The sequence below is a fragment of the Callospermophilus lateralis genome, chromosome 18 (assembly GCF_048772815.1).
Source record: "Callospermophilus lateralis isolate mCalLat2 chromosome 18, mCalLat2.hap1, whole genome shotgun sequence".
NCBI classification, from domain to species: domain Eukaryota; kingdom Metazoa; phylum Chordata; class Mammalia; order Rodentia; family Sciuridae; genus Callospermophilus; species Callospermophilus lateralis.
The window spans coordinates 62,440,039-62,465,136 of record NC_135322.1 but is presented as its reverse complement, the minus strand read 5'-3'; the positions used below and the strand labels follow the sequence as shown (position 1 = coordinate 62,465,136).

The following is a 25,098-nucleotide window of genomic DNA, read 5'->3' as shown; positions in this document are numbered from 1 at the left end:
ATGCCAAGTAGAAGAGTCATGACTGGGGCAAGATGTTCTCTTCCTTTTGCTATAGAAACCTTTAAGAACACGGAACTACCTAATGGGGTATTGTTTCTGTAACTAGGGTAACGGGGCTCTGTTTCTGTAACTGGGGTGACTGGGCTAACTGTGATTGGTTAGGCTTCCCTCCACTTGACCGCACTGTCCCGCTTCTGTAACCTGGCTTGCTTGCAATGGCTAGACCCCCTGAACATCCCTTTTGCAGTTTTCAGGCTTATAAGGAGTTCCCTTACAATTGTTCGGGGCTGATCAGGGGAACAGCTTTATGTTCTGGTCAGCCGCCACCGGTGTGCTTCAATAAAGGCTTGATTCGATTATACGTGAGTGGTCTGGAAGTCAGTTTATGAAACCCTGGGACAAAGCTTTAACTATAACAATCCCATAGCACAGATCCTCTTCAAACACCTCCCTGACCACACACAGAAACTGAGGGTGCGTCACCCAGGGTGACTCAGACCTGAGTCATCTCTGTCAACATTCCTTCTTTCAACAGTCTAAAAGACTGGTAGCCCTAGCTGGTCGTTTTGAGCTTACGCACACTGCCGTTTATGCTAACCTTGATGGATCCCAGGTTATTGGTAAGGGCTCCTCTTGCAGCCGGTGCTATGAGGAGCACCTGTTATTGGCTCTTTGCAAGAGGCTGTCTCCAGTCTTGTATCCACAAGTGAAGTTGTCCTGACAAATGCTAATAGGTGCATCCTGGTCAGGCTCATCCCTGTTGCCATGGTGCCTCCAACGAGGCTGAACCGATATGCATCCTGCTGGCATATTATGACAGCACCCACACCTCGACCATAGGAGTTATTATCAGTCATTAAAATTTGCAACAGCTCTCTGAAGGGCCCAAGGAAAACACAACCGACAACACAGCCACCCCCCATCTACCATGTCGAGTTACTTTGAATTCGCAGTGTCCTAATTTCCAGCGCGCAGTCCTTATCAATTTTAGAGTGGCCGCATTTATGAGATAGCATCTCACATTTCAGGAGTAATTTGCATTGGGAAATGGCTCACTTTTCTTTAAAAGTTTGTGGATAAATTGAGTTATATTGCCTCCAAATGAAGTATAAGGTTTATAGCAAAACGTGGGCTGCAGAGGACATCAAAGTAACAGCTCAGAGCAATTTCAGAGTACTTACAAGGCTGCCGACAGCGCGAGCGCCCGGATGAACAGGGAGCCGTGATTTGTCTGGGGCTTATTCATTACAGGATTCCTTTCCAGGTAATAATACAAATTGGCACAGCCTCGCCTTCTGAGCAGAGCAAACGTGATCATGTCTGCACACGACAGGACGGTCACATCCACGTTGAGGAAGGTGGCCTTGATTGTTTCAGAAGTTGTTTGTGAGAAGAATAAGTCAGCAGGAAACACGGACAGAAACCACAGGAAACCTGAATGAGGCTTTTGACTGGAGCTGGTTTAATAAAAGCCATAATGTTTTACTTTCTACCTAGACATTTATATTTTAAATTTAATCATATCGAAGTCTTAAGTGGCATAATTATATTAAACATGGAATTGATTGAATACAATGTTTGCTTTTTTTTTTCCTTTAAAAATTACTCCAAATTGGGCCAAATTGATTCTAAGTGCTTAGGACTGGAGCATTTGTTGAAGCCATTGGTGGGGACAGGAAACATCCCTGGTAAATTAGGTGCTTACTCTTATTGGATTTCCTATTATGCTAGTGATAGGGGATGCCGGCTCCTCTCTGAGGGCGCATGCTCCTAAGAGCATAGTGCTTTCTGTGCCTTGGGGTGTGGTTACTTGGAAACTGAATTTAGGAAAACCGTTATGTAACATCTCACTTGTATGAAAAACTGACTTCTTACACCAAGCTCTCGGGTCCACCAGAAGACCCTAGTGATTCCATCTTTCAAATAAACCTCGGCCCCTCTAGTTCTCTTAATGTACTACCAATGTGAGGAGCCTAAATAGTTTCTTCCCTGGACCCTGCAGGGCCCATTGGCTCCAGGGACCCACTCCAGCTTGGGATGACTGGCGGTGCGTGGCGCCCACCCAGCAGCTCTTCCCAGGTCCTCCCTGCCGAGAACACCCACGCGCTGGGGAAGCTTACCTCATCTCCAGCCCAGGAAAGCAGGTCCAGGCAACGCTGGTGAGTCCAGGCAATGGGGGCCGCCTCTCGGTGCAGCCACTGGCGGAGAAACTCACCATCCCCTCTGACCATCCTCTCTTCACAAAGGGCCAGGAGGAGGAATACTGCCAGGAAGCTTCTAGAAACAGTTCTCTCATTCCTGAAGATAGTCCCCGGATGGTTGGATCTAGACACGAGGACTGGAAGGGCCGCCCCCTCATGCTACCCACCCGAGGATGAGGCCAACGCGTTGGGAGTGGGTTGGGGGGTCAGGAAACTGGCTGTGCACGAGGCCCAGGGTGAGGAAGGAGTCACCTGGAAGCTCAGCGTGCAGGCTCACGGCCTCTGCCGCGGGGTCCCGGACGTCCCTGTTTTTGACAACCTGGACGGTTTTGAGGAATGCTGGCTGGGCATTTTGTAGAATGTTCCTCTACTGGGATTTGACGCTTTTCTCCTAAGACTGGGGTTCTATGTTTTGGGAACAAGTCCCTGCTGGTACCCTCTGCCACACTCTCTCCCAGGGCCTGGGGCATTGTAGGAAAGAGGTAAGGGCCCTTCTCATCTCCTGGAGCTCCCCTCCTGCCCTCACGGTAGTGGTTGACCTTGCTCACTGGCCGCAGCCTGTGAGTCGGGCTTCTCCACCGTGAAGTCAGCCCCTCCCCCTCGCCGATGCGTTTCTCTGAAGGCTGAGGAGGGCCAGGCTGAGGAGGGCCTGGTCCAGCCTCGAGCCTCCGTGCCCAGGCAGCCTCGGCTCACTCTGCAGCAGCTCCGTGCTCTTCCCACCTGGTCAGGAGCTCTTGGCACCGATTCTCTGACACAGGGAAGCTCCCGGCAAGGACGTTGTAGCTGCTATTTTTGCTTATGTAGGAAACTGAAGCATGATTTTAAGCAAACAAGATTTGCTGATCTCTAATGAATTCCAGAGTGTTTATTCACCACCTCTCAGAAAATTAGAATTTCTGTTTAAACAAAAGATTTTCTTCTCATAATCTATTTATGGCTGACATTGCAAAAGTCATTTTATTATGTGAATCGAAGAGCGAGAGGTGGAGAGTGAAGGTCAATGAAGGGGCGGGGGGCGAAGAGGGCCTCAGAGGTGGGAGAGGAGCAATTACTGAATTTTTTCTGCGTTAGGCAAGCGCCCACTGGCGGGGAGGCAGGGAGAAGCAGAGAGGAGGGCAGGAGAGGAGTCAGGGGGCTCCTGGGGCCTCTGAGCACGGCTCCGTCCCCCTTCCCAACAGCCCCCCAGCGTCACTGCAGACCTGCCCTGTGTCCCGCTATCTACAGGGAGAGGCTGTCCCCCGCTGCTCCAGGACACGCCTGCTTCCTCCGGGGTCTAGTGCGGTGCTCAGGGATGGAAATTCTGGAGCCAGGGGCTTGGGCCGGGAGCCCAGCTGCTTTCCCCCTGTTTATAAGCTGTGTCCCCGAGCAAGTGACCTCACCTCTCCAGGCCAGGTTTCCTCGCCTGAGGGGGGTGGTAACTGCTGTAAGAGGACTGGGTCCTGCTGCAAGGTGCCCAGGGTCCTGCCTGGCGGTCTGTCTCACTCTCCTCAGCAGCGTCTGTGACAGTGACGGCCCGAGAGTGCGTGAGCGTGAGCTGCTGCCCCAGAGGCCTCCTGGGAGAAGAGGCCTCTCAGCCTCCAAGTCACCATAAGCCGCTGGGTCTCTCTTGGTGCTTCCCAGGAGGCACCCTGCAGGCTCGGAATCTGTGACATGACAAAACAAAGCACGTGGTGACCGCTCTCCAAGACAAGGGCCTTCTACACGGACGGAGTGTCATGGCCACAGCTGGCGTGGGGGATCTTGTAGACCCCAGCATGTTGGTCTTGTGACTTCCTTCTGGGGTTGGGGGGTCACCGGGATGTTCTCGGGCCCTTGGCATGTGTGCACAGTGTGTCTGAAGTCCCTGGGCCCCGCGCACTGGGCCGCGTAAGCCTAGCGGCCAGGAAGCCCTGTCTTACCGACCTCCCCTTCCACACGGCAGCCATCTTGGACCTCCTGTCCCCTGTCACTTTGAAGAAAGGCCTGATCCGTCCTCCCAGCTAGTTACCAACCCCTGACAATCGGCTCTGCCTGCTCTGGCCACGGGGCGCCTCTGCCTCAGGGTGGGTGGTGAGACCAAAGGAAGTGCTGCGGGAAGGAGGCCCATCCACCCCCGCTTCTCCAGCCCCGGGGCTCCTCGGGGGCTGCGCTGGTCAGGCCCACTGCCACCACACTAACCACCAGATAAATGGACGTGCACATCTCCACGCGACACCAGGGACACAACACCTCTCTGGCCCTGTCTGCTCTGCATCTGCGAGGCTGGCCTGGGTCCCTGGGTCTCTCGGGGGGCCTGAGGGGGGGAATTCTCTGTCACCTCTACTCACAATCCGTTGGCCGAGTCCTATGGCCGGGCCCCTGTGGAGAGCATGAGGACTAAACACACCTTTGCCCCGCTCCGTCCCTGGCCAGGGCAGGGCATGGTCCACGCAGCAGGAAGTGACTGTGGGTGATCACCGACCAGCCTTGTGCTTACTGTTGTGCCTGGTGCCCACGACTGTGGATGGCCCTCCCGGTCAGGCCGCGACAAGGCAGAGCGGACCAAACACGGGCCTCTCTGTCCTTCCAGGGAAGCACCCGAGCAGGAAAGAGGAGACAGGTGCCTCCTGCCTGCTGGGGGATTTAGAAAGCCAGGAAAAATGGTTATAGAAGCAGCTCCTGAATATCTATGTCTGCTACAACCACACAATAAAAAAGAAAAGCATCAACCCTTCACCATGAGATGGGGATTTAGGATAGAGAGAGAGAGATGCTGAGTCTAAAGGATCCGTTGAGCTACAGGAGCCCTGGAGATGCGGAGAGCACAGCTGTGAACCTTGAGCAACAGGCCCCTGGCCAACGCCCTTGTAAAAAGGGGACACATCCAAGTGCAGGGAACCCTGGCATGAAATGTGCAGCCCCACCTTGGCCCCCCTCAGACTGGCCCCTAGCACTGTCCATCTGTAAATATTGGACTGCCAGCCCAGGCCTGGCTTCTCACCCCCAAGGTGGCCCGCATTCTCCTGAGAATGTCCCTCTCCCTCCTGAACACGCCGCTGAGACTCTTTTCATCATATCTGCCAAGAGCCCCACTGGTCCTGTGTCCAGCCCCCTCCCCTCTGGGGACGCCTCAAGCCCTTCTCCAGTGACAACCTGCCCCCTCCCCCCACAGGTGGATGCTGTGGTGTCAACAGGGCTTTACCTGGATACCTGGTTCCTTGGAAACGGCCCTGCAAGCAGGTGAGGTGGGCGAGGAGGGCAAGGAGGCCCGGGGCTGGTCCAGCAGTCACCTCGCCCGCCTGGTGCCTCTGCACCAGGTGCCTGTGCATGTCCATCTTGGCTGCTCTTGGGCACAGTCCTCTGGAGCCCAGCGCCTGAAGCTCCCGTGCCGTGGGCTGTGAGGAGAGTCTCTCCTTCCTCCCAGGCTGCTGCTGCCTCCCTGGAAGAGCTGGAGGTCTCTAGAAAGACCCCAGGGTGCCTTGTGCTGACCTGCAGGCTGACCTGGCTGCTGTGGGACTAGCCATGCCTCCATCTCTGGGCTCTGTCTTTAATGAAGGCAAAGCCACCTGTTCCTTCCGCAGGCCCCAAGCGTCTCCACCACCCATCAGTCAGGCGCAGTCGTCCACCTGGGAGCTCTGGCTGGTGAGGGGAGAGGGAGGTGGCGGCCAGGATGGAGCAGGTCCGGAGGCCTCTGCTGCAGCCACGGAGCGTGATGAGGGATGGGCGGCCCGAAGTCTAGCTCTGGGTCTAGCTGCTCCCTGCCTCCCCCTTGCCTTCCTGACCAGGTCTCAGCCTCCTCCTCTCTGCCCCCAGGGGGTTGGATCCTTAAACAGTGAACACCTGGGCGGCCCTGCCTGTCCTCCCCCAGCCCTAGGGTGGCCTGGTGTTCCAGCCTGGCTTCCTGGGCTTCCCCGTCCTTTGAGGGGGCCCTGCCTGGGCAGATCACTTTGGGGGGTGCTTCTGTGAATAAGAGTCTGGATGCAGGTGGAGGGTGAGAAGGACTGTGGGGTCCTGGACAGAGGCAACACCTGGGGGAGGGCGGCCTGGGGAGGAAGACGTGGGACTGAGAGCGGGAATTTGGACCCACATGGTGTTCCTCAGACAGGGATGTCCACACGGGTCCCCATCTCCGCACCCTCTGCTAATGGTGTCCGTGGGAGGAGCTGCAGTCAGCCACTCCCTGCCACAGTGGAAGTGAAGGCTGTTGTGCAGAGCTGGGTGTCTGAACGCAGGAGAGAGGCGCACTTACCCGATGGCCACAGGGACAGGCACACCAGCAAGACCCGGCTCTGCCCAGCATGTGACACCGCGTATTGCCCTTCAGGCTGCGGGCACCGTGTGGCCGTTACAGTCACGACCACAAACTGCCATCAGAGGCTGTGGTTCCATGGGGCCTGTTCCTGTCTGGGGGCTGCTGCAGCAGAGCACGGCAAACGGGGGGTGAGAGCAGCAGAGGTTTCCTCTCCCCAGTCCTGCAGGCCCGATGTCCAAACTCTGGGGGGTCGGCAGCCCTGCCCCTCTGAAGGTTCCAGGAGGACCCTCCCGGCCTCTTCCACGGCTGAGGCTCCCAGGGGCCCCTGGGCGCCCTGCTGCCTCCAGGCTGTGCTCAGCCATCTCCTGGCCTCTCTCCGGGGACGGTGTCTGTCAAGATTTCCCTCTTAGAAGGACCTCAGTCACGTTTCAAAAAAGGTCGCATTCACAGGCAGCGAGGATCAGGACTTCAACATGGTTTTTGAGGGTCCAGCTCTACTGACTGATGGCCCTCCCCTCCCCCACCTCTGCCCCTTCAGGAAACACAGGCCTGGCCCCTGACCACCAGCACCTGAGTGTCTTGGTGAAGAACTTGAGCTAGCAGAGTCCACGTTGCACCTGTTCCAGGGAATTACCATAGCCCGTGCCCACCCCTCCACCCTGCAGCCCCCCGCGTGGCCTCAGGGAGTGGCATGCAGACCTTCCAGAGCCCCTGCACTCGGGGGCCCAGCTGACGCTGCTCTGAGCTGCTCCTTGGGTTCCCAAGCGTGCCAAAGCTCTGGGCACCCGCCGTGGCACTGGCAGATAATTCACCCGTTACTGGCCACGGTCCCTTCTCCGTCTCACTTTCCAAATCCCCTCTGAGTGTTTCTTGGACCTCTTGGGTGCTTAGGCCTGAGCCCTTAGTCAGGGGAAGCCTAAGATAAGACAATAAGAGGTGCCCACAACCTGTGTCAGGAGGGGTGACGGCTCAGGCACGGAGCAGTTTGCAGGCATCTTCCTGAGCCACAGAGTAGGATCTGCAGCCACCTCCGGTTGCAGAGACGAGAAGCTGTGAACAGGAGGTTCACCCTGCCACTAACCAGCTGGGTGGCCCGGGGCAGATCCCTTGGCCACTGTGCCTGCGTCCCCGCTTAGAGCTGTGACAGGCGCCAGGCCCTGGGACTTCCGTTGTGGTTCCCAGGATCCCTCAGCCTGCTTCTCCTCACCGGGTCTTCCCTTGGCCTTGGTGCCGGGGCGTCTGTTTATTATGACATTTTTGTTTATTAATGCTGCTGAGGCAGAGACGGGGTAGAAACTGGGGCTTGTCTCTGTGGGGCAGGCTCGTGATTTCTGTGTGGTTAAGAAATACTGATATGGTAACAGTGCAAACCTTTATTGCTGAGAAATAAAACACTGCTTTTCTTTATCTTTATTTGTGACTGACACTTGCTCATATTTGGCAGCCAGAAAAAGTGGGACTGAACAGACTGAGGGGTCAGAGGGGCTCGTGTGGAAGCCAGCTCTGCCTTTTATCAGCCCTTCGACCTTGGGCAAATTTATTCATTCAGCCAGCAAATAGAATTTGTGGCCTGTGCCAGGCCAGGCCCAGGGTGTTAGAGAGTTAAGTGGTGAGAACAAATGAATAGCACCTTCTTGATCCTTCTGGACGTGCGGGAGAGAAATATTAGCAACAGCTCACACGGGTACACACAATACAGGGCGCACCGTGATGGGCGCTCTGAAGGGTCAGCACAGGCTGACAGGAGGTCAGTAAACCAGATCCCTGGTGCGTTCTGCACAACTTGAACAAGTCTCCCTCGTACTGGGCCAGAGGGATGACCGGGAAATCATGCCCATCTTGGGAAAGGGATGGCTCAAGCTGCCTCTTCTGTCTGCATGCAGGGCACACACCTTTTCCGTGTATTTCTTGGGGTTTGTTCACTTTCTTTGGGGAATTATGAGTAAATCTCGCAGGCTCCAGGTCACACCCAGCAAAGAGCAGCGGTTGGGGCTTTGGGGGACTCGAGTTGCGCAATGCTGCCCTCTGCTGGGTGCTACTGGAGGTGGGGCAGCTCCTGGGCAGGGGTGGGACAGCGTGCACCTGGGCGGCTTTCATCCCAGAGTTGCCCCTGGAGATGGGGCTTCTGCTCCCACTAGGGGTCCTCCTGCCCCTTCCCCCTCTTCCCCTTTTCCCCTTCTGCCCACTAAACGGGAACTCCCGCCCCACCCTAACCACTGCACATCAGGACCATACTTGGACCTGAGGAGCCTCTAGAAGTCAGTACTGTTTCTCCCTCTGCGGAAATGAGTCTGGAGGCTTGGGGTGCTAAGAAGGCCTCCCAAAACCATGAGACTGGTCCTGCGGGCGGTCCGCTCTGCTGTTGCCATCTTCGAATTCTTCATTGCTTTTGAACCAAGACCCGAGTTTTCATTTTGGACCAGGCCCACAGAGAGTGTGACCAGCTCTGCTGTTAGAGCTGGGGGGTCGAACCAGGTGGGCTCCACCCCCAACCAGTGCTCTACGGCCTCCTCGGACTCCTCTGAATGCACACCTGGTCCCCGGTCCCCGTTTAACCCCCGAGATGCCTCCCCTGCACACCAGGGAGGAGGACCTGGGAATGGCCATGCTCCGGGCAGTGCTCAGAGCATCAGGGCAGATCTGTGCGGGGATGGGGGGTGGGGCTGCAGGATCGCGGTGGCAGGAGCTTTCCGGGAGGGTCTGACGAGGAGCCAGAATGTGGCACTGGGGTACAGGCCTGGGAGGTCCTGGCATTCCGGGGGGTTTCCAACTTTTCAGAGCCCTGAATGGCTGCACGCTCAGGATAAGACTCACACTGAGTTGCGAACCAGAGGCTCCTCTTTGGGTTCTGTGTTGGGTCAGAACAGCAGCTCGGAGACGTCAGGCCACAGGAGCAGCTCGGTGGGGCTGCTTGGGGAGAGGCGGGTAAGGGGTGGAATTCAGGGAGTGGGAGAGGTTGGACACTTGGCAGCTGGACCCTTCTTGAACTTGCCGCTGGCCAGGCTGAGGCTCGTGCTTTGCCTGGAAGCAGCACCCAGTTCTGCTGGGCAGTGCTGGTCCACCCTGTGCCCAGTCCAGGGCTTTGAAGAGTAGCTAATTCCCAGCCTGGAAGGAGGCACTGACCCAGGCCTGTTCAATCAGTTTGTTCTATTCCTCTAGCTACTTCAGTTGACTCAGAGGTGGCAGGACCCAAGCCAGTCCAGTGAGACGCAACCCTTGGACGTTGGTGGCCATTTCGCCATGATGGCGAGTGCCAACATACAAGACAGTCAATTCCTGAGGAGCTTGAGCACCTGGATTCAGCCAGGCCTGAATCTGCCCCCAAACTCCCACTTCTAGGTGTTACCATAAGCCCTCCCTGCTTCACTGAGTTGGGGTAGATTACTAGTCACTTGCAGCTAAGAGGGGCAGGGGTAAGGAATGTTGATATCCTAAACAAAGTCCCCTGTCCCTTGGTTCCTGAATTACTGTACAGGGCTTTGACAGGGGGTGGTGGGGCAGGTGGTGAGTATCCAATCCAGAGCTCACATGGTATCCACGTCCAGGTAGCCTGAGCCTGTGTGAGTCTTGCCTGTACAGAGATGGTATTCAGGGGGTCTTTCTCCCCTGTGAGTGCAACTGTGGACTTTGGTAGTGACCCCCTAGGTTTGTTTTCCTCTGACCACAGCTTTCCAGGTGTGTATATCGCCAGTGTCAAGTGTTTGCTGATCATATATTTTGTGCCAGGACCCTTGCAAGGATGACTGTTTCCAGGTGACCCCAGAAAGTCAGTGTGACTTGTCAGACAATCTTCAGAATCGTAGGCTTCGGGGCATGGAGGTATTCTGTCTGTTCTGAATTGTTATTATTTTACCTACAGTTGCAAGAATATTTAATGGGCACACTTTAATAGGGAGTAGGTAGACAAATTTTCCTTCATCAGTCGTGAGATGAAGCCTACAGTAAGAAAGACACGTGCAGGAAATCTCGTTTTTTTGGCTGCTGGTGTTCTTGGGGGGAAAGATGGACGTCTCCAGGGGAACCCTGCAGCTCTGCTGAGCTCTCTGAGGGCTGTGGGTGTGGATCACGCGGGTTCTTTGGGGGAAGAGTTCTCTTCTGATGTTGCCCATCTCTGTGGGGCCGGAGTCTCCCTCTCCATCAGGCCTTTGCTGACGGGGCCACCCCAGATCCCCCAAGTTGTGCCCAACAGAGGCTGCGTGCAGCCCAGTACAGCAAGGTCCAGCGGCCCATCAGCCGCCCTTGGCAGTGAGTGGGGAGGACCAGAGCAGGGCTTGGAGCACAGGGAGGCAGTGGCGTCCAGGGCGCGTCCAGGGCGCGTCCAGGCAGCGCTGGCCTTTTCCTGCTGTTCTGGAAACACCTTCTCCCACAGCCCCTTCCTGGGAATTCTCTTTGGACACTGGCACATTGAACGTCCTGGGGTGTCCTGTGGGACCGTGAGCCTGTCTCTCCACCTTACCTCTGGGCACCGTGTTGAGGGCGACTCTTCTTCCACTCGGTGGAGCACACCCCTTAGGTAGATGGCTTCCTGTCCTAGCTGCCACCTTGAACCTTTCTATGGAGAACTGAGGCTCAGTTGGGCACGTTTGCAGGGGATGACGCAGGCTCCTCCAGCTGTGACCACGGGACGGGCAGCGTGAACTCAAGCCTTGATTTAGCTGCTTTAGAAGAGGGGCCATTACAAAGTTCCAGCTAGTTCTATGCCCTTCTGTGTGGTCCTTCTACCTAACATCTGTGTTCCTGCCACGTGCCAGGGCCTGTGCTGGGTGCCAGAGGGGACCTGAAGATAAAGAAGCCCAAGTCCCTGAGGATCCTTCGTGAACAGGCAGGACACATGAAGAATCGAGGGGCCCTAAGGGAAGCTGAGAAGGGGAGTTGAGTCTGAGAGATCAAGTGGCAGGTCACCAGGTGGAGGGGGGAGCAAGTGCCCGCACAGGGGGGAAGGCTCTGGGAGGTGTGCAGGGACCATGCGGGAATGTTGGGGAGGGGACCGGCTTCCCTCCCGGGCTGATGACACTGAAAAGCCTGAGCCAAAATCCACTCTTCCCCAAAGAGCCCAAAGCAGTCTGTGGATCATGGAATTGAAACAGTCCTGCTGGGATGGAGGGGCGGAGCCGCCCTGCAGAGGGCGGAGCTGGATGTGCACAGGTGCTGGTGTAGGGACCTCAAGCCTCGCTGTGTGTTTGAAAATGTTCCTTATAAAATGCTGGGGGAAATGAACTGCTAATTCAAATTTATTACTTTTCTTTCTTTTGCAATTTTCACTTTTTCTTGAGCTTCTCTTTGATTACTAAAGTTGCAGCTCCAGAGCAATTACTTTCTGCAAACAAGTTGTCAGAAGCCTCAAATAAATGTTAGACCTGATTAAATTCCCAATGTGCTTGCTTATGTTAAAAAAAAAAAAGAAAAACCTAATTTCTCCAAACCCAATCCACCCTTGATGTACGGGAGGATCTGGCCAGGGAGTGCTGAGGCAGCCGCCTGGAGATGAGCTTCTGAGACCGGAAAGGAAAGGGGTGCTCAGAGACTCGGGGCGAGTGGCAGATGCCAGGCACAGACGGAGGGAGCTGAGAGGGGGCTGGCGTGTCAGGATGGAAGGAGATGACAGGGCGTCATCTAGCACAGACAGAAGCCAGCTGCGCCAGCGGCCAAGGGCAGACGGAGTCCCGCTGATGACTGGGTTGAGATATGGGCACCAAGGAGAGGCAGATGAGGAACTAAACACGTAGCACTTCTCTAATGTGAAACTCTCTGGGGAGCCCAGCAGACGGGAGGGGACAGGTGCACCCTGCACCACATGTAGGCCATATAAGAAGCCATTATATATGCCAAGGAGAACCTGGGGGCAGACTCTCCCCTGAATGGGTGTTGTCAGTGCCCGGGGGAGGCTCTCTGGCTCATACCTTGGAACTGCCCACTAACTAGCCTGCTGGGGCGAGGGCAGACACCAGGCAGGGCCCAGGAGAACTTCTACATAAAGTCTGGGTAGGTGGGCAGGTGGCATGGGAGTTGGAGAAACCGAGGCACAATGCTGAGGGTTGATTGTCCTCCCAAAAGATTTGCTGCCCCTCAACCCCCAGTCTCTGTGGATGTGACTTGTTAGGAAATAGGGACTTGTACAGGCGTGGTTAAGCTGAGGGCCTGATGGATTTGGATGGGCCCAGTCCAGGAACTGGGGTCCCTGGGAAGGTGATGGACACAGACCACAGAGAACACCGTGGGAAGACAGAGCACTTCTGGGGGTGGGTAGATTCCATCTCTAACTGAGGGGGACTTGGGGAGGGCTAGGGAGTGGGAGTGGGGTCCAGAGGTCATGCTTGGGGACAGGGGCCACCATGAGGGGAAGTGAGACGGGCACTGGCAGCCAGGGGAGCTGAGGGATGGACCCCAGACCCCCACCTCTGGGCTCCATGAACAAGAGGCCATGACACCCCATTGCTGAAGACCCCAGCAGCCACTGCTACAGCTGAAAGGATTCGAGGTCCACCATAGGAATGAACTTGAACCACGAGCAGTTGGACTCAGCACCTAGATTTTGCCTTAAGCACTACAGGCCTCCCTTCCTACCTGGAAGGGAAGAAGTTCTGCATGAATCATTTCCCCCCAAAGATGAATGACATCTCATTCTTTTTTCAAAACATAAACATGATTGTTTTTTAAGTTTATGAAATTGCATAAAATTATCTAAAATATCTTTTAAAAGTTAATTTTATAGGTATCATTCCCATTATTAGTGAAAACTTGCTATTTTCACAAGCTAAGTGATATTTAAATCCTTTTATGTATTATAAAGTTATCAGATCACCCCACAGCTTAATCTGCTGTGGGACAGAGAAAGCACACCCAGGTTAAAAGAACACGCTTTCATGAAAATAAAGACAAATGAACCAATGAATTACCAGTTATTAAATAAATAATCTTCTTATTGAATAACTTACCCTTCTGGTAAAATATTTACCATGCTCTTTAAAACCTTTTTAATCAACTAAAGCTCTCAGGAAGCTTTAAATGATTGGCTATTCTTTGTGGCCTAAGACTCGAAATGATTTTTTCACTGAAGTACATTTTAATGAGAGGCAAATTGATTTAGAGAGATCCCAAGTCTGGGTGGAGGAGGGCTCTGGGCGCTCAGCTCCTTGGGCTGGGGCCACTCACCTGGGTTCAGAAGGCCAGAGAGGCCGAGCAGGCCCGGGGCTCGCTGTGCTGGCTAATTAAGAAGCAGCTCCTTTTCAAGTACCTTAGCACCTGCCGGAATGACTCAGGGCAAGAGAGCACTACTGCTCATTCCTCTCTACATGGGAATTGGGAAGAGATTTATTACAAATAACAAACTGGGAAAATTTAAAAATATATGCTGCCCATTGCTGCCCCACATGGACTGATTCAGGATCTAAAAGCCGGATCTGGGAAACACATGTCAATCAATGCCACGGGGGTTCTTCCATTTGGACCCTGCTGACCCCTAAGATCTAGAAAACTCCAGTCCACACCTAAGGGCCTACTTCTCACACCAGATCCAGACAAGAATTCCCTGGATGTTTGTATCAAACTTGAGCTGGGCCCCACTCCTGACAGGCAGGCCAGGGCCTGGGGATCCGCACTTCTAAGTTTCCAGATGCTGCTGCTGCTGCTGCTGCTCAGGAATCACAGTTGAAGAATCACTGCCCCAAGGTAAAATGTCTCCAAGGAAGAAATAACTTCAATGAATGTTCTGTTTAAATCCCCATTATTAGACCAAAATACAGAAAACAAATACCAGCGAATACAGAGGAGCAATCACCACCAGGCTTGAGGGATTCTGATGGTGTGCCTGTTGTCAAAAGCTTAGTCCTTGTCCCCAATGCCAATCCATTAACGAGGGCATGGGTTTGAGAAAAAGAACCTTTATTGCTTTGCTAGCAAAAGAGGAAACACAGGGGACTCCTGTCCCCAAGGCTGTGATTTTGCCCATCCACTAGGACAGGGGGCTTTACAGAGGTGATTCAGAGAAAATGAGATTAGAGAGGAGAGATCAGAGAGGAGATCAGGAAGGGGAAGTGTAGGGAAAAGAAGACCAGGGAGGAGAAGCTTAGGGAAAAGATCAGCAAGGAGAAGTTTAGGGAAAAGAAGATGGGAAAAAGAAAAAAAAAACAAAACATGGTAAGTTCAAAGCCACAAGGGATATAGTCAAATCGTCACGTGAACCCTGTTACATGCCCAGACCAAACACAGGGGCATCTTCCAAGGAGATTTTAAAGCCCAAGAGAGGACAGTGGAGTTATTTCCCAAGCAAGGACACGCCTAATGTCACAGCAATATTTAATACAGCATGAAATCTGGGCACTGTGAGGCATGTCTGTGACCCCACTTGGGAGGCTAAGGCAGGAGGAATGCAAGTTCAAGGCCAGCCTGGACAATTGAGGGAGACCCTGTCTCAAACAAGAAATAAAAAGGGCTGGGGATGTAGCCCAGTGCAGAGTGCCCCTGGGTTCAATCCCCAGAACTGCAAAGCAAACATACCCTAACAGCACAGAAGCAGACCGACCAGCACACCAATTTCGTGTGTTTTGGATTTTAGTTTCAAAGCATTTCCCGCCAGCTTGTTAGTGCTAGTCCAGAAAGATTCCTCACATTCTGAAGTTGCTAAACGGTAACTTGTTAGGGCATTAGTAACAGGTCTTGTCCAGGAGCTCAGGTGAGCTTGGATAAACCCAAGAGGTTTCTGGCAGTCTGTGATGAGGAATGTTCTCCTTCAGTGATTCCAGAAATCCTGTGCCTGCGGGGTCCTGGGGGCTCCTTTTCACTACAGAAAGACAAAGCGAGGTCACAGTGTGGCTAAGCCTCCACTGAGTTGGGGAAATGAGACCCGCCCCCCAAGAGGATCTTCCCTGGTGGGTGACTCTTCAGTGAAGCTGGTGGCACGGATGCTTCATCTGCCCCCACCCCCCCACCCCCCCCGCCCGAGGACAGTCCTGAGGGGCTCACAGACCCAGCAGGACCTGCTGTGACCACAGGTCTCTTTAAAATTCTGCTTGCAAGATGGCATGATTTTGACAGATGGCTTTCCTGTTAAGGCTCTTCACTGGGGCCTGATGAACACAGGTTCTAATTGAGGAACATCTGAGTCTGGCTCCCAGTGGAGCGTCTGCCCACCCAGGGGAAAGGCTGGCTGCTCGTCAGGACATGCTTTGCAGCGTCCCCCGCCCCGAGCCACAATCTGTGCGCAGCCCAGGCCTGGGCTCCTGCTGCACAAAGAATTCGGGCCAGTCCTTTGCCTCAGTAAGATTTTGGAACAGAACCAGTCAAATGGTCTATGTTTTCAGAAGAATTTATCTTTAAAAGAAATGACCACATTAATTTTCCAGGAATGATTGATGACTCCCTATCAAAACCAACTGGGTTTTCCACACAATAACAGGCCTTTAGCTTTAAGGTATTGAAAGTTTAGAGTTTCTTTCTGGAAAACTCATATAGACCTGTAGAAGGTAAGAGGTAGTAAAACTATGGCAAAGATTTAGGAATGGGTCTTCTGAGGTCCGATTAGAGGGAGGAAAATTCCAGCGGGCACAGTTTTCAATACTGTCAATGACCTTCGCGTGCTCCTGAGGACACACCAGGGGAAGCAGGTGAGGCAGCTGGCCCGAGCCCAGGGCAGGCAGCCTGAGCATCAGGCCTCCCTGAAGCCGAATCTGGTTAACAAGTCATCCCTGCCAGGGAGTCAAACTCCTCTTGTTCTAACAGCGGAAACACAATCAAGGAGTTGAAGTAAAAATGACACAAGTTGAATTGAATGTCAGATAATGTGCCAAAAGTCGCAACTGTCCAAATCAGGAGTGTCAGCTAGGTTTACAAAGGCTTGGCAGAAGCCACCTGCTTGGGGGATCGCATCACAGGAGGGTCAGTGTAGATGGACCTGCTCACACACAGTTCTCAGCCTTGACTGCATGGCCATCAGGGCCACCCATGGGGTCTGATGGATGGGCCTGGGTGCTGCCTGGTCATCGTGTGTGAAAGGCACCCGAGGTGACTCCAGTGTGCGTACCTCCAGAGTTGGCACTGATCTAGGAGGCCTGCAACCAACACCACGCCCATCAGCAAAACCCAGCTGCCATCCCTTCTCCTTTCTGGTAGAATTCTTTGTTCTTGAATCTCCCTTCCTGTAGGGTCCAGAAACTGACTCACACCAGCCCAGCTTGCATCAGGAACCGGTTAAGGAAGGACCTCTCGACCTCAGCACTACTGACACCTGGGGTGGGGCCACAGGGCTGGGGCTGGCCGTGGGCCCCGGCGTTAAGCAGCTCTCTGGCCGTTGCCTCGCGGAGGCCCCAGCAGTCACACTGACTCATTTTCTGCTGCTCACAGCACAACCCCACAGTCTAGCCAAGGTGGAAAGAGAAGAGGCTGGTTTTGTCTCAGGGGTCTGGAGCTTCAAGGTGGAGGGGCTGCACCCACTGGTGGCCTTCTCAGTGGCAGGGCAGCACAGGGGGACAGGGAGCGCCAGCCTCTCCCCCCCTCTTTGCAGAAGCACCAGGATATCATCACAGGGCACTGGGCAGGGGGTGGTCTTCCCTGACAGCTCTGCTTAGTCCAGTTCCCCGAGAAAGCCTCACCCAGCAGGCCACCTTCAGATTGTTTCCATCCTCCTGACGGTGGGACTAAATGCCAGTGAGGCTGGGATGGCGCACACCGTGTTGAACCTCAGCAACCTCCAACCCCTACCTGGTGACAACCACAAAGGGGAACCACCGGGCACAGCCTGTCATGCAGGTCTTATTTGCCAGGGACGGTTTAGGTACTGGCCTCCGGCACAGGGCGTGTGTGAAAACACCCCCAAGGAAATAGTTTTTCACTCTGAAAGGACAAAAGCAAGGGAGAAGCACATTCTTTATCTGCAGGATGCACTGAGCTGGACACAGTCTGGGGTCCAGCTGGTCTCAGTGGGGCACCTTCCAGAGGACTTCTGCCATAGGCTATCACACACCCTTTCCTTAGCAGGGGCTGTGCTCTCTGTGTGGGCGAGAAAATGCTTCTCAAGCCCAAATGCTGACTTCGGGTTACTCCTGACTCTTGGGAAACAGCACTCTTCCTCCTTTTGGGGCAGGGGACATTTGCTAGGCTACTCCGAAAACCTGGTCAGAGGCCATGCCCCTCAGGCAGTAACTGCCACTACACAGACAGCTGGTCTCCACAACACGTCCACGTGGTGGGTGGTGCCTTTTCACACAGCAGATACACACGCTCTGGTCAGCGGGGCCTGCTGGAGAAGGCAGTCTCAGCAGCAGGGACACGGGGAGCTGTGTACACCTGTCAGAAACCTAAGCCTAGCAGGTCTGAGGCGCTCTTGGGCTCCTCAGCTTCAGGACACCCCTATTGCAGGGAAACCACCCCGACTTGCAGAAGCAAATGCCTTTCCTGTTTCCAAAGTGCTTTGTCAGGTGGAAACTAACATCCAATCACAAGTCCTCTCCTTGTGGCCAGTGACTCCTGTGCAACCATGCCTGGCTGAGTTCCTTCTTTTAAAATGTAACTGGATGTAGTCATGAGGATTAGGGCAGAGTGTAAACAAAACACTCAGCACAGTACAGGGACTTAAAATAAATGCTTTCAGTGGGTGCTCTAAGTAATCATTATTGTTGACAGTTAATTTTCAGGGTTGGCTATGACAACACATTGCAGAATTCTTCCATTTTAATCTAATTAAAGTATGAAAAATACAAATAAAAAAGGACCATACTTATCTAAGCAGGAATCCTTCAACTTGCAAACAGTGTATTTAAAAAAGTTTTTTTTTTTTTTTTCAAGTTGTTTGGAGGACACTAGGTTCCCATAGCAACAGTGCCTCTAGAGTGGGTAGGATTCCCAGGACTCAGAGGCAGATGGGCCTTCAGCTACCTGGAATATTGCATGCTTGTTCTGATAAGGTCAACACTGGGACTATTTTGCCAGTAATGCAAGTAGAGAAACAAAATTGATAGGAAAATATGATTAGACCTTAAAATTATGTGGCTGAAGGAGTTAATTAGGGGCCAACCAAGGAAGCTGTTGGGGCTTCTGGGCTTGGGAGATAGGGCACTTGGCCCAGCATCAGGATGGGTCCCATGGGTTGGGTGCGGGCCTCCATACTGACCTGTACTTACCAGCCTCAGTGGCATCTTTGCTGCCTATACATGAGCAAAGCATAGCTGGAGAATGAGAGGGCAGCAAAAACTTCCTGGGGAGGGAGTTGGAGGCAATAACTCAAGTTTGTAATGCCAGCAGCTCAAGCTGAGGCAGGAGGATCACAAATTGAAGGCTAGCCTGGGCAACTTAGACTTTGTGCCCCCCTCCCAAAAAATAAAAATAAAAAGGACCAGGGATGTGGCTCAGCAGAACACCCCTGGGTCCATCTCCAGCACTGCAAAAGAAAAATAAAGACTGGGGAAGGTCAGGGCAGATCCTGCAGATATAAGCTCTGAAGGTGCCCGTGGAAGGGGTTTGGTTGAACAGAGGCCATGGGAGGGGGGTTTGGGGGGTGTATGACACCCTGAGGCGGCGGTGTCCTCAGGAGAGTGTAGTGGTTTCTCTGGCCCACCTAGGTGGAGCTGTCCTGAGCGCTTAGGGCACTGGTAGCTTAGCTGGCAGGTGAAGTTCTCGACTTCACACAGGTGTGATCTCAGAAGTGGGGAACCTTCCCTCTGTACTAGGGTGGAGGCCTCACCAGGTGAAACGCTGTTTTACACGAGGCTAAGGATGTGGTCCCCCACTGGAGAAGGGGCTGAGCACTAAATGGAAGCCAACACTGTTGGGACGTTTAGTTGGCACCTCCCTGTCTATTTACACCATTCTAGTTGAAAAAGATCTTGGTGAAGTGACCTGGAAACCCGACAGTGAGATAGCTTAAACCCATCACCAAAAAAATGTTGACACAAGGAAGTTCCAATAGCAGGATTTCAGGCACCTTTATTTTTGGCCTCTGAAATATGTTACTTCAAAGAAGTCAACTCCTCCCCAAGTCCGCACCATCCTCCAATAGCCAGCGGCCTATTGTTTCTACTGCTCTCAATAGCCCTGAACACACCCTGCATGCAGGCTGCAGCGGGCCCAGGGCCAGTCCGGGCAGCACACACTCAGGTTACCCTGCAGAACCTGCTGCTGGCCCCTCCCAAGAGTTGCTGCAGCTGGATGACAATCCTGGTGGCTTTATTACAGAATCTGTTTTCCCCATATAATCTATAAATAAGACAAAATATTTCTTAATATTATATATTTGCAATACAAACAAGACTGGTGATATGGGAGACTTAAACCCTACTCTTTTCTAGGTTTGCCTTTATGAAGACCATGGTCACTGCAGTTTTGAATGGCAAATGTTATTAACTCTGTCTTTTATAATCAGTAACAAAAATTATTACTCTTAAAGAATTTAGGTAAGAAATAGTTCAAAAACCTGAGCCTACTACCAGTCATTCATCATTTTCTAGCCAAGTGATTGGCACAGACTTAATATTCTCTCTTTTTCTTTTTCAATCAGTAGCTCAAAGAAAGGATGGAATAACTGAGTTTAAAATCCTGCCTTTTTTTTTTTTTTTTTTTGTGGTAACCATTGTAGATGAACAACTAGAGGCCTACTGAAGTATTAGAATCTCATGCAAAACTCTAACGAATGCCTCATGACATCAGGCTATTCGAGTATTTCCTGTATTTAAAAATGCTAACGCAGTACAGTGGCAGTGGTTACCTTTCACTGACTTTAGCATCTGATCTCACAGACTAGTCATAAGTTGCGGTTCAATGGAGTTTTGGCAACAAAGTAGTGACAGACACTTCTGAATAAACAACTTCTAGCCATTTGGAAAGTATCGTCAACACATTATTTAGTGTTAGCACAACAGTCACTTTGTGCTGAAAATGAAAGAATCCAAACTCTACAAATGTTTTACTTCACCAAGTCCAACAATAATTGAAGGATTTACTACTTATCTAATAAAAAATTATACAGCAACTTTTATCAAACAGCAACTACTACAAAAGAATGGCAGGAAAAAAGGACTTCACAAAAATACACTAAAAAGTTTGACAATTTTATGCAGGAACTGCCAAAATTTTAGTGTTTAATAATTAAGAGCACAACTGACCAAGTTTCAAGATGTGAAGATACCATGTTCCAGAAACTGGAGAGAAAAATCACTCTAAAAACTTATTATATGTGATAAGAATGCACTATAATATAAAACCTGTCTACACTTAGTAGTAGTTAGTTGCAAAAAGCCATTCAGTCTTCTCTTGGCTTGGAAAAATGGTGTTCCAGATTTCAGGGTAATTAGCAACCTGTTGAAGAAGGAAATATCATCAATACCATTTTTCATCACATGAGGGTAAATAACAATTTACACAGAATTGTTAGCTAAAAATATTCTGGTCATCCTTTATTAAATTATACTTTCTTTGTATAATATTCCAGCAAAAATAAAATATTTAATTAGAGATCTTTATTTAAAAATTTCAGAATCCATCTCCTATTCCCATTCCTTTCTGTGTGTTATCCCTGTAATGTCCCAATCTTCAATCCTGCATTTGAAAATTGTAATTTTCAAATTCATGGGATTTCTGACTACCAGATTCTCCAGAAGCTAAGACTGGTAGGGCACTTTCCAAATTATACCCAGGTAGGAATAATAACAACATAACACAAAGCAGTTATGTGATTTTCTTAAAGTGAATCAACTCAATCTATTGTATAAATACAAACCAATTTACATATCTTTGACCTCCCAAATCTCTTGTATTTCAGAAAAATTTGTTTCTTAGTTCCTGGAAATTTGGTCCAGGGCATGCCCAGAAAATAAGAAGGGAACGAGGTAACTTTCACTGTATAATCTGCTTGGTACTCTCATCACTTGATATTCTTTGTAAACTTAATTTCTGTAGGGAATTAGATGCTACAAATATGATGGGATAAAGTGAGCTTAAAAATTATTTTTGGAGCTAGGTGCAATGGCGCACACCTGTAATCCCAGTTACTCAGGAGGTTGAGGAAAGAGGACTGAAAATTTGAAGGCAGGCTCAGATACTTAGGCAGACCCTGTCTTAAAAAAAGTAAAAGGACTCAGCCACAGAGTGCCTTTGGGTTCAACTCTCAATATTAAAAATAAGTAAATAAATATATAAAAATTGAGGGGAGGTTTAATGGGTCACCACCATCACCCACATATAAACACAGGCAAAGGCCTACACTGAACTCACTGTACTGAATGATGAGAGTGCACCTGTCTTGCTACATGGGTATATAAATTGGTCTTTTCTTAGACGCCTAATGTAGCCAGTTTAGCTCATCTATGTCATAAGTTCCTAAGAAGTCCTTAAAATGTAAGGCATTTAAGAAGGTGACAATGTGGGTGACTTATCACCTGCTTAAAAAACAAGTTAAACAAACAAAAATGAATAAAAATAATAATAATAAAAACAAATGACCAATGAAAAATATTCCACTGAAAAAAGGTCAACAAAAACCACATTTGTTATTACTGAACTGATAAAAGTTTTCCCACAGTGAGCCCATGATATAGGTCTAACTGATAAAAAACAACACTGATATAGGTCTAATTGATAAAAAAAAAAAAAAAAAAAAAAAAAAAACTAATAAAAACCGGTGACATAGGTCTCATTAAAAAACTGGGAAAATAAATTCTATATAAGGAATTATTAGTTTGGCATGAAAATCTTAAAAATATGGAGTCTGTGGTAAGGGGGGGTGTTGCTGGGATCATGATTGGAAACTGATCTAGAGAAAGTATTGACGACGTCAAGATCATAGTCACAGGTTATCTTTCTGTATTCTTTTAAAAAAATCAATTAGTTGTGCCCTCCCTCACCTTCAACTCTTTTGTGTGGCAGGTATCTTGTTTTCTCCTTCCAGTTCTTCCACCCCAGCCTGTGTCATGAGGTCTGCGATGTTTTTCTCCAGATCATCAATGCGACTACTCATATCATCAAGTGGTGAAGTTAAGGAGAGAGGGGAAGCACACCAACATGTCCCTTTCCTTACTCTCTTCCTCCAGGTTCCCTTGATTATGGTCTTAAACACAACCATTTTAAGGAAACTGGCTTCCCCAATGTCCTTTGGATACTGTTGTGGTCAGGTGGTCAGGAGTGCAGGAGTCTGGTCGAATTCCAGCCCCACCCTTAACTAGTCAAGGGAAGTGGCAAGTTCTCTCAACTCTTTTGACCCTCAGTTTCTTCATTCACTAATCAAAGTTGGCAATTTCATAGCCCATTCATAAGGTTATGGCTCAGAGCCAACAACTGACCCTACTAGCAACTGTCACCAACGGACTGTCGGTTCCCTGAACCAGGAACTAGTGTAGCTCAGCTGCATCCCCAGGCCTCAGCAGTCGAGAACACGGTACATCAAAGCCCAGGGAAGAAATTTCTAAGTGACTGGCTGAAGCTGGCCTGTAAACCACCCACTGACCCACCACTTCTGGCGGGTAGGCTCCCAAGGTCCCTAGGAGATTGCCCACAGAGAAAAAAGATATTTCTTCCAATGATCTGGTCGGACATGGTCTGAAATTTATCTTGCATCTGCTGCAGGAGTGTCTGCACCTAAAAACCAAAGCAAATGAGCAAAATGCAACCCAGCCTGGGACGGCTGGCTGGGGAGGGCGGGAGCCCAGCCTCCCGGGTTCCAGCCCGGCTCGGCCTCCGCGGAGCATCCCCTCTCGGCCCGGGTCCCCGCTCGGTCAGGTCCGACCCACAGGCCGGCTGGGCTCGCACGCCGGTCCGCGCGGGGCGGCTGCCGGGCGGGGGTAGGCGAGGCCCGCGCGGGGTCGCGGCCGGGCAGGGGGTCGCGGGCCTGAGCTCGGCCGCCCCTTACCACCGAGGTGAGGTCCTGCACGGTCTTGGGGTCAGTCTCGGCCATCTCTCCGGTTCCCAGCTTGGCGGCGAGGTCTCAGACTGTCACCCACACTTCCGTTTGTCCGCGCAGACGCCCCCAGCCGCCCGCTTCTCGCGAGGAGACAGCACGCTCGCGGGACCGCGGGGCATTGTGGGAGCGGTAGTCCACGTCACGCGCCGGAAGGGCCGCGAGGCCGGGCGCTTCCGTTCCGAGACAAGGCCCCGCCCTCGCCTCAAGGCCCCGCCCACCAGGCTTGGTCCCGCGGAGCACCCAGCCCACGGCGGGAAGAATAGGGCATCTGGAGTGAGCAGAGCAGTTGGGGGACGGCCCTGGCCCTTTCCCAGACCCTGGCGAGAGGCACCTGGTTCCCTTCGGTTGCAGGGGCGTCTTGTTGGATCCTGCCACCCTACAGAACCCCTCATCAACGCCCTGGGCCAAGAAACAGGCCTGGGCCCTGGAGCCCTGGGCCCTCCTTTGTCATCCCGCCCTGAGAGGCGGGCGTCCTCTCTAGTGGCAGTGGACTCCCTGCGCCTGTGTTCCAGTTCCACACCGTGGAACCGAGCCCCCGCCACTTGAGAGCCTGGCTCCTCACCCGCAGGCGATGCTGCCTGGCCTTAGGGCAGGTTCTGGTTTAGTAAAGGCGGAGGGGTTGAGGATTGGGGTGTTGAGTTCCAGCCCACAGGTGGCCAAGGAGCTGGGAGAGTCCTTCAGTGTGCGCTGGCATGGTCCAGCGATCTTCACATCCTTTACTTTTTTTGAGGGCTCTTTTGGGGTCAGCTGTAGCTACAAGGCCCACCAGCGTCCATAACAAAATGGACCGGAGTTGGCCATAGACAGTGGGACTCAAAGGCCCTCCCCAGTTCCGCCCCACTGCAGCCTCACTGCTGCCCCTTACCACCTATCCCTCACCCCAGTCCTGACACAGAGATCTGCCTTCCTATGCTAGGCCTGCAAAACTTTTCATAAGGGTTGATGATAACTTGTATTTGGAGAATGCTTTCCTGTAACTCTTTTTTGGTTTTTGGTACTGAGGATTCAACCCAGGGGTGCTTTATCGTTGAGCTACATCCCCAGCTCTTTCTATTTTTATTTTGAGACAAGTTCTCACTAAGATGCTTAGGGCCTTGCTGAGTTGCTGAGGCTGGCCTCGAACTTGTGGTTCTCCTGTCTCAGCTTCTCCAGCCACTGAGATTACAGGTGTGTGTGCACCACTGTGCCCAGCAACATACCCGTGTTTTAAACCTCAAAAGACCTCTGTGACATAATTACCACCATTTTACAATTTTAAAAATCAGACAGAGGAGCTGAATGAGGTAATCAGATTAAGGAAGTGGAAGATGTTGGTCAACTACATCTTTTACTTTTTCCATCATTCTAGAATTCTCTTCAGTTTCCCAAGTTTAGTGCAGTGTTTCTCAACAGCAGCTCTGTTGGCATCAGGGCCGGATAATTCCTTGCTGGTAGGCAGAGGGTGCCCTGTGCCCTGTAGGATGTTGAGCAGTACTTCTGACCTCTACCCACTAGATGCCAGCAGTGTCTCCTCTGCTGCACCTTTAGTTAAGACAACCTAAAATATCTTCCAAACATTGCAAAATGTCTCCCAGGGACTCAAGTCTGAGGAAGTTGAAGACTGCCTAGAATTCTGTACTCTCACTCTTCAAGCGTGAGTTTATTTTTGCTATACCATGTCTTGAGAATGTTCCCTATATGCATTGAGATTGAGGGTTGGTATATGGTACCCCACTGTAACAAAGTGCCCTAAAACAGTGGCTTAAAACAACAGAAATGTATTGTCTTGCAGTTCTGGAGGCTGCAGCATGAACTCCTGGGGTTAGGCA

At 51.7% G+C, this 25,098-nt stretch overlaps 1 protein-coding gene across 1 annotated transcript; it reads right to left on the bottom strand.

The window, feature by feature from the left end:
* Positions 1-19,300: 19,300 nt before the first annotated feature.
* Positions 19,301-23,407, bottom strand: Hsbp1 (heat shock factor binding protein 1). The gene is made up of 4 exons (XM_076839105.2): positions 23,240-23,407; positions 22,902-22,968; positions 22,239-22,359; positions 19,301-20,694 (listed from the first exon to the last, which is right to left on the bottom strand). The coding sequence occupies exons 1-3, from the start codon at positions 23,282-23,284 to the stop codon at positions 22,241-22,243; spliced, it is 231 nt and encodes a 76-aa protein (XP_076695220.1). The 5' UTR covers positions 23,285-23,407; the 3' UTR covers positions 19,301-20,694; positions 22,239-22,240.
* Between the last annotated feature and the right edge of the window lie 1,691 nt (positions 23,408-25,098).